General features: G+C 42.7%; 2 protein-coding genes across 6 annotated transcripts in view; both read right to left on the bottom strand.

Annotated features, from left to right (window-relative positions):
* Window positions 1-59: 59 nt before the first annotated feature.
* On the bottom strand, window positions 60-1,230 carry LOC103313103 (uncharacterized). 2 transcript variants are annotated; one of them, XM_064357118.1, is made up of 6 exons: window positions 1,088-1,230; window positions 825-1,029; window positions 653-769; window positions 516-598; window positions 324-463; window positions 60-276 (listed from the first exon to the last, which is right to left on the bottom strand). In XM_064357118.1, the coding sequence occupies exons 1-6, from the start codon at window positions 1,145-1,147 to the stop codon at window positions 177-179; spliced, it is 705 nt and encodes a 234-aa protein (XP_064213188.1). In that variant the 5' UTR covers window positions 1,148-1,230; the 3' UTR covers window positions 60-176. The 2 variants fall into 2 exon arrangements, with proteins under 2 accessions (XP_064213188.1, XP_015836016.1); XM_015980530.2 differs by having other exon boundaries at window positions 650-769; window positions 1,088-1,227.
* Window positions 1,231-2,013: 783 nt separating this feature from the next.
* LOC103313104 (homeotic protein spalt-major) overlaps window positions 2,014-10,891 on the bottom strand; it is a 48,189-nt gene continuing 39,311 nt past the window's right edge. For 2 of the 4 annotated variants that reach the window (XM_008195488.3, XM_015980525.2), the window contains exons 2-9: window positions 5,198-7,998; window positions 4,872-5,148; window positions 4,674-4,807; window positions 4,192-4,341; window positions 3,884-4,139; window positions 3,071-3,222; window positions 2,696-2,869; window positions 2,014-2,649 (exon numbers count right to left, since the gene is read on the bottom strand). In XM_008195488.3, coding sequence (XP_008193710.1) covers window positions 2,392-2,649; window positions 2,696-2,869; window positions 3,071-3,222; window positions 3,884-4,139; window positions 4,192-4,341; window positions 4,674-4,807; window positions 4,872-5,148; window positions 5,198-7,998 — 4,202 coding nt within the window. In that variant the 3' untranslated portion in view covers window positions 2,014-2,391. The remainder of the gene's footprint in view (window positions 2,650-2,695; window positions 2,870-3,070; window positions 3,223-3,883; window positions 4,140-4,191; window positions 4,342-4,673; window positions 4,808-4,871; window positions 5,149-5,197; window positions 7,999-10,891) is intronic. The other 2 variants (XM_008195491.3, XM_064357108.1) reach the window with 2 other exon arrangements.

The raw sequence follows: 10,891 nt of genomic DNA, 5'->3' as shown, positions 1-10,891 counted from the left end.
ACCAACAATACCGATCCTTACAGAGTGCTTCATGTAAGTTTACTAATGAAAATAAAGTCTACATTATTTACGACATTTAATTAATCAGATCTCGTGTTAAAACATACAAAACTGAAGAGGAGAATATTATATAGTTTAGAAAAACAAAGTGATAAAAATAAATGATAGCGGTTTGTTCACTTCAGCTGGACCATAAACCACTGAAAAAATCCGATGATTGCGAACGAAAAAGATAAAGGGAACCATCCAGCTTTAATCCACGCCCAAAATGTTAATCTAGAAAAGCATTTAGTTTGTAGGCACAAGTCAATCTAGAATCGTACTCGTATGGTTCGTCCGATTCATAAAAGGCCTGAGTTTTAAGCAACCCTGACCGAATTATGGTCACATCGTGTAAGGGATGATTATCAGTATCAGTTTTCAAGTGTTCTATTCGGTGAACAACGTCCTGACCTTTCAGGACCTGTAAAACACCGTAAAATAATTTATTTTTTGACTGTAAAAACGGTTTAGACCTTTCCAAATGCAACATGTATTCCGTCCAACCACGGAGCAAACATTGTAGTTATAAAAAATTGACACCCGTTCGTATTGCGGCCTTAAAAAGTATTTTTAAGTGATAATTACACTTTTTGAGAGTTATGCCTACCACCATTTGCCATACTGACGATCCCTGGTCCATTATGTTTCACTGTGAAGTTCTCGTCTTTAAAAAATCTTCCGTAAATGCTAATTGAACCCGAACCGTTATTATAAATCAGATCACCACCTGAGTGAAATATTATTATTTACTATTACATTATTTATGATTATTAATAATAGACCTTGAATCATAAATCGTTGAACAACGGTGTGAAACTTTGTCCCCTCGTACGTTTTACCACCAATTCCGTTTGTTGCAATCTGTTTAAAGTTTAAAACAGTGTTGGGCACAATCTCCCCAAAGAGCCCAATCACAATTCTACCAAGATATTTACCATCAGATTCTATATCAAAGTAAACTCGATCAGTTACTTTCAATAAATCGCACTAAAACACAATTAATAATTCAAATCTGCAAGCAAACGTGTGTATGTGTTTAACATACCATGCAATATTGAAATAAAAGTAAAAAAGTGAAGATCTTTACCATGTTTGCCGAATGCATTCTTTACGTGCCAAGCTTTTGTGAAACTAAGTAGAACAGATTGCATAAAGCCTTTAATTTAATTAGTCGCCCATTTACTGAAAGCTTAGACATGCGTGCTTACGACTGAATTTTATTAACTCAAACGAGCTTTTGCATTAAATAAATTGGAATCGCAACGATGAAATAATTATAAAATTAATTGAAACAACATTTTAATCGGAAATGTGGTGAGGTAATCAAATCTTTTTTCAATCATTTATAGATCGAGTCGGCAGTAAATATTAACTTTCTCTAATGTAAGAACGTTGAGATCCATTTGTGAAAAATGTTGATTTCAATATTAATATTTCAATTAGAAATTAAAAACTTCAGATATTATTCCACCTTCATTTAGAAGTTTCAAAGCTTTCGTCGTCATTCTTTGTTTGTTTTAAATGGGAAGCGAACTTTTGCACCACTTGTTCTTTTTTTAATCACGCTACTTTGCCTCATTACTTCTAGTTGCATAAAGAAAGTAGACCATAAATAGCTCAAGGGAAATAAGACTACGCAAGTTATATGTGATAAATATTTATATTTTATAATTAAACAGAGTTTAACTGGTTTGTACGAGTTTATAAATACAGACATAGTTAAATAGCGCACCAGTTAAAAATATTTGTACATTCATCCTGAAATAAAAACATTTCAAATTACTTACATTTACACTGTATTATTTTATAAATCTCATATGTTTACAAACAATATCTATCGATTGAGATACGTATTGATGTCACTTGATGTAGAGTAGATGAGCGTGAGTAACCTGGCTCAAGAAAGAGGAAAGTCGAATGTAATGAGTGGTTCAGGATTTGTATTTGAGGAGGGAAGAAAGCATACATCAATAATATGAAACAGTCTCATCGTACAGAGTGATATATACATAGAATGCCACGTGCCCTGCTAAGCAGGTTTAACAAACTCATGGACAACATCTAACATACGGTACAATGATTCTCAAATGCATTTAGTCCTATTTATGTACAGGGTGTTGTAAAGCTAGTAACTGGCATCGCCAGTGTCCTCGACACGTAATATAACACAGCAAACGATATACGAGTTATAGTCATATACACTTAGCTATAATACAGGCTCTAATGAAAATAACTCTAAGAAAACACAGCAGTATTAGTCGCTGTCCTTGCAGCTTTTACGGCTGATGTATCACAGTATGCATTGCCCCGATCCGCTCTTAGACTAGTTGAAATAGGAACACCGAATTTTCAGGCCGCCAAACCCTCCCTGCTCGCGGGCAGCAGCTCCTCTCGCGGGGCTTCCGGGGCTGATTTTCGCTCGAAGTGGAGGTCCCACAGGCTCCGGGACTCCGGGTCGCGGCTCGGGGGCCTCTCGGGCCGGTCGGGGGAGCCGCCCTGCGACCGCAGCGCCTCCGGCGGAGGGTAGCCGAAGCCGAGAAGCCCGCTGTACTTGCCCGCCGCGCTCATCCCGTTCTGGTTATTCTGTATAACTGACATTTCGTTCAGCTGCAAGCCAACAATCAGAAAACTTTCCTCAAGGAAACGCTCTCACCTTCTGCTGCATGCCGTTAAGGAATGGGGCCGGTAGGTACGGATAAAAAAGGTCGGGCCTCCGTTGCAGAAATTCGGAATCCTTGGGTGTCATGGGAATGGGAGGGAGGTCGAGGGACATGCGACGGCCGCGTCGCGACGCCCCGTTGCTCCACATATGCGTTCCCATATGTACCTGCGGGCAAGCGAGTCAATAAGAGGTTTCTTCGGCTAGTGGCAAGAGCTAGATCTAGATATATGCACACTGCTATCACTTATCTATGGATAGTTTAATAGTCCCACTACCAGAATGGACTAGATTGAAACGTGTAACATGTGCATACGGCTCCAAACCCAAATTAGTGGCGTTAGTGAAGCGCAAGCAGTTCTTTCTTACCTTGAGGTTCCCCTTGGTGGTGAAGGCCTTCTGGCACACGGTGCATCTGAACGGCTTATCGCCCGTGTGCGTACGCATGTGTATCTGCAAGGCCGAGCTGGACGAGAAGTTCTTATTGCATACGTGGCACAAGTGCTTACTTGCCTGTAAGCCTGCAAACACACACACAACACACATGAGCCCACAACCAGCTAGTTAGTGCAAGCGATGACAACAAGGTTAATGTATCGCTTATGGTCACTCTCATTATTTACACAAAATGTTTCGATCTAAGAAATTATCACATTTTGCATATTAGACACCAAATGATCAAGAATAAAGGGAAACACTCTATTTTTGAACTATGCATTCGTCTGGAACAAAATCCAATAAGGGTTTTATAAAAAAAATGTGCTAACTAAAAAATTGTTACGTATTTTGCGATGTATGGACATGTAAGGATCAACTGAAAAAATCCTACAAATAGAATAATTGTTTATTCCAAAAGACATTCCTTTATTCAATTGTCTTTTGGATGAACTTTTATAAGATGTATGTATGTATACTCCTAGATTGTTTTTTAATTTCTCAAAAGCTGAACATTTTTTCAAATCGGACCAAAATAGGTGCGGAAACGAGCAAATTTGAAAGCACTTTTTGATTTAGTCGTAATTTGGTTGTTGTCCCCTTTAGCCTTAAGAAAAATTTGGTTTTAGTGCCAAATGACACAGTAGAACTGAGTAAATTTTAGGTATTAAGTTTCACTACAAAAAATGGAAATAGAATCAGTTTTTTTCGAAATGAGGTGAGCGTAACCGTCGAGTCCATACTTACTGGGTGGACGTTTGGGCAAGGGTAGTTCCGTCTCGGTGGGTTCCCTTTTAACCGGTTGCTCTTTGTTTTGTTCAGATATAGAAGGTTGTGAGGGTGGATTGGGTTGTTCGTTTTCGCTGGGTTGAACTTCCCTTTGAGGTAAGTTTTGTTGGGATTGTTGCGAGTTTTCATCTCCGCTTATCGGCGGTTTATTCTCAAACATGTGTTGAGGCATGTCCCTTATTTTATGTGTAAGCATGTGTTGCTTCATGTTGCCCTGGAAAGAGACACTTCGTTGAAAAGCCTGAGTGAGATTGTTGCGGCCTTACCGCGATATGCATCCAGTTTGAGGCGTATCCAGGGCTCATCGGTAGCGGAAGTACCGATGGTATTGACTTGCGAGAAGCCGGTTTCCTTTTGCTTGCCTTCCAAGGCTCCGCTTCATCCTGGATACGCCTCTCTCTGCATACACATCCGTCCTGAAATAGCAGTTTAAATAAGCAAGCGATCGCTTTTCCGGAATTATATCGAATGTTGCGCGAGGTCAAGAATGACTCTTCTGCCCATTTTTCCTTCTGTCTCGAGTGATGTCTCGCATGTCTACCGTTACGATGTTTATCATTTTAAAATGGAGCCGAATATAAAAGTGAGATTCTTAATCAAAAATAGACCACTTAGACATTCGACATAACTTATAGCTGGCTGAGAGCCAACAGTTAATTCGAGATGTCGCCAACTCTATTGTGTCCACAAAAATAACTCGCTTTTATTTCTCAATTCAATCACATGCATTTAAAGACAGCTGACGTACCTTGGTCGAGAAGCCTCTATCGCAGATACTGCATTTAAAAGGACGTTCTTTCGTGTGACTCCTGTAATGAATCTCCAAGGCAGAGTTGCAAGCGAACGTCTTGAAACACAAGTTACAGGTGGTGTTCCCACGGCCTAAATCCAAAACATTTTCTCAAAGTTCGTTCAACCAACGACAAAAATAAAAGTAACAAATTACCTGTTGGTCCAACGGCTAAACGCAATGGACTGAACGCTGTGGATGTCAAAACAGACGACGTCAAAGATGAAAGTGCCGATGACATCAAAGGAGTGGAACCTTGACCTGGTGGTATCAATCCGAACGTTGAAAACAAAGCCGGTGGCGGGCCGGGACTGGGACCCGGACTCGTTATCAAAGGCTGGTTAGTTCGAGGGGTTAAGTCTAAAGCACCCAAAGAATTGCACTCGGAAGGAGTCGGACTGCCGGCATGTTGAGAGGAAGGTGGACGTGGAACCTACACAAACCAGTCACTCTAAAAACTTTTGACTTTGATGTGTTATCACCTGGACGGGTGTCGTTGTGACGCGGTTTGGCGAAGCTCGAATCTCCGAACTGCCTGGACTTGTGATTCCAGATTGGCAAGGCGATTTCTCCCCATTTTGCATCGGCGAAGCCGAAGCCGCAGTCCTAGTAGAACATAAATCTTCGGCAGAGCAACTTAAACCACTCATTGACAACTGGGAAGCCATGCTAGTCGGCACTCCTTGCATATCTGGCGAGGAAGTAAACCTCGGGTTTTGATTTTCGGAGTTGCTCATGTCATCGTCGTCGTCATCATCGTCGTCCATCGATTCGTGTTCCTCTTTATCGATTTTTTCATATTTGTGATTCATCGAGAGTGTGTGACCTAAGGGCGACAGCCCCGGAACGGCAAACCCTTGCCCTAGGAATGGATTAATGGAATTATGAATCGAAGGGAATCCTCCCGGCGACGGAAAGTCTTTCACTTCAGCCGCTTGAATCTGCTCGGGAGTGAGATCAGTGGGTTCACCCGTGTGAAGGCGGATATGTTGTTGCAGAACAAGCGCATTGGTGAACTTTTTGTGGCAGACCGGGCACTGGTGCAGCACCCGCATCGGGGGCTTGGCCCTGTGCACCCCCATGTGTGTCTTGAGATTGCCCTTGGTGGTGAAAGCCCGTCCACAAATCTTACATTTGAACGGCCGTTCGCCGGTGTGAGTTCGATAATGCATCTGTAAGGCGCTCTTGCACGACAACACTCGATGACATATCACACACTGATTCGGATCGGAAAGTTTATGTTCGATATTGTCAACAAGCTGTTGGAGTTTGCTGGTTTCCGACGTTTTTGTCACTTCTATCAAACTCTCCCATGAATTGTCGTTGCTCCCTGGCCGTGGCAATAAATTCGAGTAGATAGCGGGGTCTTTGGCTGGATCGATCACTGGCGTTGCTGGAAATTGGCCTAAGCTTCCCGACGATGTACTACTCGGCGGCGAATTCACTTGTCCGAACGAAAAGTTCGCAGGCAATCTCTGACCCGTGGAAATGCTCAAAGGAACTGTTATGGAATTGCTCTTATTCGAGAGATTCTCAGGCTCATCTTGCATATTCTCCGAATGGTCTCCTCCCGGGCTTCGCGCTCCCAGCGTGTCCTCGTTGCTGTACTTGCTGTCGATGCTGCATTCGTCGTAGGGCGCCGGAGAGGAGTATCGCTCAGGTTCGTGTTCGCCTTCGTCGTTTGGTTCTTGTTTTGGTGTTATCTGAGGAACGTTGGATTGTGCATCGTCATATTCGCGTTTTTCGTCGGAAATTTCCGATTTGCAGTGAGTGTCTCGCACGGGAGTTGGCGATCTTGCCGGTTTGGTGAGATTCTCAGGAGCCTCTTGTTCCTCTCGCTTCATGAAAAGGGGATGCGGTGGGAAGAGCCTTTGCGGCGGGTCTTGAGGCCTGTGCGGTGAAGGTTGCAGCCGACTGTTTAGCAAATCGGGCGGGGGGCCGTGGGGTCGGTACAGGGGCAATGAGGTGGGTGGGAAGGGGTGACCTCCGGGAAAACCCATATGTGGTGGGGGACCGCCCGGCGACAGCGAGGGCTGTTGTCCTAATTGAGCTAAGAGCGGTGGATGATACTTGTCTAGGTGTTCCGGGACCGGATTCGGGTTCATTTTGATATGAGGAAACTTTGCACTATGTCTTTGAAAATGTACTTTCAGGTTACCTTTCGTGGTAAACCGACTACCACAAACATTGCACTTGTAGGGGCGTTCTCCCGTGTGGGAACGGATATGTATTTGCAGGGCCGAGTCAGAGCCGAAGACTTTTCCGCAGTACCGACACCGGTGTTTGAAGAACGGTTCGTTCCGCCCTTTGGAGTCATAAGGCGATAACGAGCCTTTGTTTCTCCTAAAGGCCAGTTCGTCGGCCAGATTTGTGGCCAATAACCCCTGACTGGCGTTATCTAAGACCTCTTGAGCTCTCTTTTGCAACATTTCTAACGTATTTGGTTCGTCTAATGAAGGTGGTTCGTTATTGTGAGTGATTATAGTTGAAGCTAGTGATGATGATATGGAACAGTGCTGCGACTGCAGAGGTAGAGAGCAAGGAACATTCATTTCAGTCGTTTGGTTCTCGGATGGTTCTTGTACGATGGGTTGTGGGGGCTGTATTATGGGAGTTGGGGTTGGTTCCCTTGAAACGGGCAAATTTTGTGGGGGTGGCGAAGCTTCAGCCGGGGCATTTTCCCCGTTTTCGGAAGGTGGGGGCGAGACGGGACTTGCAGCTTTAGATCTGTCAATCTGCAACTGCTGTTGCAGCTGATTGATGAGTTGTAACTGCAACACTTGTTGGTGCTGGAGGGTGAAGAGTGTTGACTGCAACACTGCTAGTTCTTGGAGAGCCGCTTCGTTGTCCGTATTGTTGGCCATTGCCGTCGCTGCGAATTGCGCAACTGCCACTTTAGTGTTCTGAAGGGCTTCCAACGTCACATGGCCCGGTGCCGACGGGATTGGGATGGGGAAAGACAGCCTGGGGCTGGTGTCCTCAGGGGAGTTTTCTTCGACACTGTTGTTATTGGCGGCGTCCTGTCGATGACGTCGCATACGTTCCAAACGTTTGCCGCCTGCGTCGTCATCTTCGTCGTCCTCTTCGGAAACCACCATGTCCTCGGGGTCAGAGTGAGCCGGATCGTCGTGCTTGATTGCCTTCTTCTCACATTCGGCCTTGTGCGTGAGATATTCTTCAACGTCGGTGAACTGTTCTTGACATCGCTGACACATCAGTACTTCAGGTAGGTCTTGTGACGATGTCAGCGACATATCCCGGTCCATACATGGCGATGCTTCATCTGCAACGACAAAAAATCAATTAGCTGATCGCTGCCGACTGGAAGAAAAAATGCAATCTCGACAGCCGCCGCTGCAAGGGCGTGCGCTGCGCTAGCATAGGTCGAGATATTATTAAATGAGATATGAAACTGGTGGGGATGATATGTAGGGGAAGATGGAGCAAGCGCGAGAGATGATAAAGTGGTAGCAACGAACCAGCCAGGATCTCGGTTATGACAGCTGGGCGGCGACTAACTATTCATAAATATAACGCACTTGTTGCTCGTTCATAATCCCCGCCTTCAGGGACCGCCCAGATTCCATATCCATAACGCGAACAAGTCTCGATCGCTTGCAGCAGTGAGGCTTCTTTGTTCAGCGGGTCCGGACACCGAAGAATCCCGGAGGAATTCATTTGAAGTAACGCGATTTGACGGTTGAATACGTTACGAGGACCAAACTGGCTGTAGATGTGTTCTTAGTATCGATTGCTTATAAAAGTTATTACTTATTGCCGAGAACTCGTTATCGCAAGCGAGACCAGCAAGAATTCGATACGCTTGTACACCACGGCACATGCCCGCGTTTTTACACATCACACTTTTGCTTTTCCAAATTAACGCTACTAAATTGCCTCCCATTAACTTTTTCTTTCTCATTTTAAAAGTAAATGTACTTTCCTTGACCAAAATTAACATGACTTTATTCACATGAGCCTATGCATTTTTCTTTTAGCTTTGGTAACATTTTTCTATTTATAAAACAGTTCCTCTTGTTAATAGTATAATTATCTAAGTTTAGGGAAAAACAAAAATTATTAATTATTGGGTAGGTATAAATTATGTCTGTTGCTGGTCAGCAATAATCCTTCGTAATTTCCTGTCGATATCCAAAATAAAAGATTTAATTTAAAATGATTCCACTTTCCATTCAGCTATCCATTTTTTGTTATCTATAGTTATTGTAAATATTAAATTAAAATAAATTAAATCTGAATAATTAATAGTTTATTAAAAATAATGGGTGTGTGAAACGTAATAGGACGGTTTGGGCGCGGACGCATTTTCCATTGTGCAGATATCAGGGGTTGGCGGTGATGCGATCAAATTTGTTTACGATTAGGCGGATTTCCTCGCGGGAGGTATGAAAAGCGGTCAACTCTGCGAGATCGATCGGTTTTCCAAGTTAGAAATTCAATTCGATATAAAGGCTGGGGCGGCAGAGAGCTTTACGACTAAGAATTTCGCAAACAGCAATAGATAGATGTTATATATTTCACAACATCGGCGTCTCTAGAGATAGACGAAGAGCGGCGCTCCGTAATTTTTTCGAGTTTCGTTTACGCGTTCGTGGAAACGTAGAACTAGCCGGTTTATTTTTGGTGCCGAGTACATTGTATTGAGTTCGTTAGTGTCAAGGTAATTTAACCAGTCGTCATAAATAGATGTCTGTGGCACGTGCATTTTGGGCCGAATAGGGCCCTGATATATTTATCTAGAGAGGGTCGTTTGACAGACAAATGGTGGGACTCCTGGCTCGTGCTCGACGAAAAACCAGCTTCCGTTTTCATAAAGCTGGAAACAGGCTGTTGTCATATGTGCCGGATTCCCCGCATTTTTAAATATCGCTTCCGCCGTTAAATTACGCCGTCTATTATTCTGTTAGGGTGGGCGTTTTTTGAATCAGTTTTTTCACCAAAATTTAAGGGTTTGTTTAGGAAATATTTCCGCGGGCTGACTTCACCCACAGACTTTTCAATTTTGCTCGTAAACACCGCATGCCGGATGTAATATAAAGGCTTCCTCAGATCACGTTTCTATATCGAAGCCGTTCAGTGATGCGTTATCCAGTTTCGCGGGAAACGGACCCGTAAAAACGGATACCCCGAGATGCTATATTTGCAATTCCAATTAATTACGACTTCTAAACGAAACAAACTCACTTCACTTACAACCGATTGCCAGCCCGCCCTTACGCCAAATCTCATTATCATTCGTTGCACTGCCATAGACTTCACCGACTCTAAACAAATACCATCAACTTGCCAAACCTCACAAATAAAGATTACTTTCGCGAAAAGGCCAGCTTTTAGCACCTTCATGCATTTTTCATTTGGAGCCCTAATCAAGCATAAATAACATATTTTACACAGCAATTCCTATCTGGATGCAAATTGCTCCCTATTTTCAGAGCTATCGTAAATGACACAAAATCCTCTTCACATGGATTTGACATAGAATTAGTAAAAATTTCTATTTTTTTAAAAATAAATGTGCCTTTGGGCCACCTGTTGTGTAACGAATGGACGTTGAAACAGGTAAATAGCACACACATCAGAAAAATTCTCACGGAGTATACCCTATAAAGCAAATCAAAGAAAAACCTAAAACCTTGAATACTAAATTGATTGCTTTATAAAGTAGTAGCAATGATGGACATTAATTAAGTCTCTAATTACAATCGAAAAAGAACGAAAGCAATAAACTGTTTAATTTTGTCCATGAAGGTAATAAATAACGCTGAATGTTCGGAAGTTCACTCACTAATAGCGTAATGTTTTATTTCCTTTGAAAACAATAGTAAAAGTGAATTTTAATTTTGAGACTACGTTCAATTGACGAAATAAGTAGGTTTCCACTAACGAATTCGCGAATGCAAATGAAAAAACGTGTCTAAATAGAGAAAATGCACCTTTTGTTGTTTCATTATTTTCAGCGCTTTCGACTGAAATAACCTTTAGGAGATATGTGTAAATAGTAGTTGGTAACGGGCTATTGAACTGCTGACTCTTAATCGTCTCATTTAACTTGTTAGCGAGTGTACAACTTTAGTCTAATGCCAGTTTAGCGTATTACAGTACAGTTATTCTAATTCATGATAGGTGAAACAAAATATTGGTAGGATGTTGAATAT

This window comes from Tribolium castaneum, chromosome 5 (assembly GCF_031307605.1).
Source record: "Tribolium castaneum strain GA2 chromosome 5, icTriCast1.1, whole genome shotgun sequence".
Classification (NCBI taxonomy): Eukaryota; Metazoa; Arthropoda; class Insecta; order Coleoptera; family Tenebrionidae; genus Tribolium; species Tribolium castaneum.
This window is presented reverse-complemented; position numbering and strand designations above follow the sequence as displayed.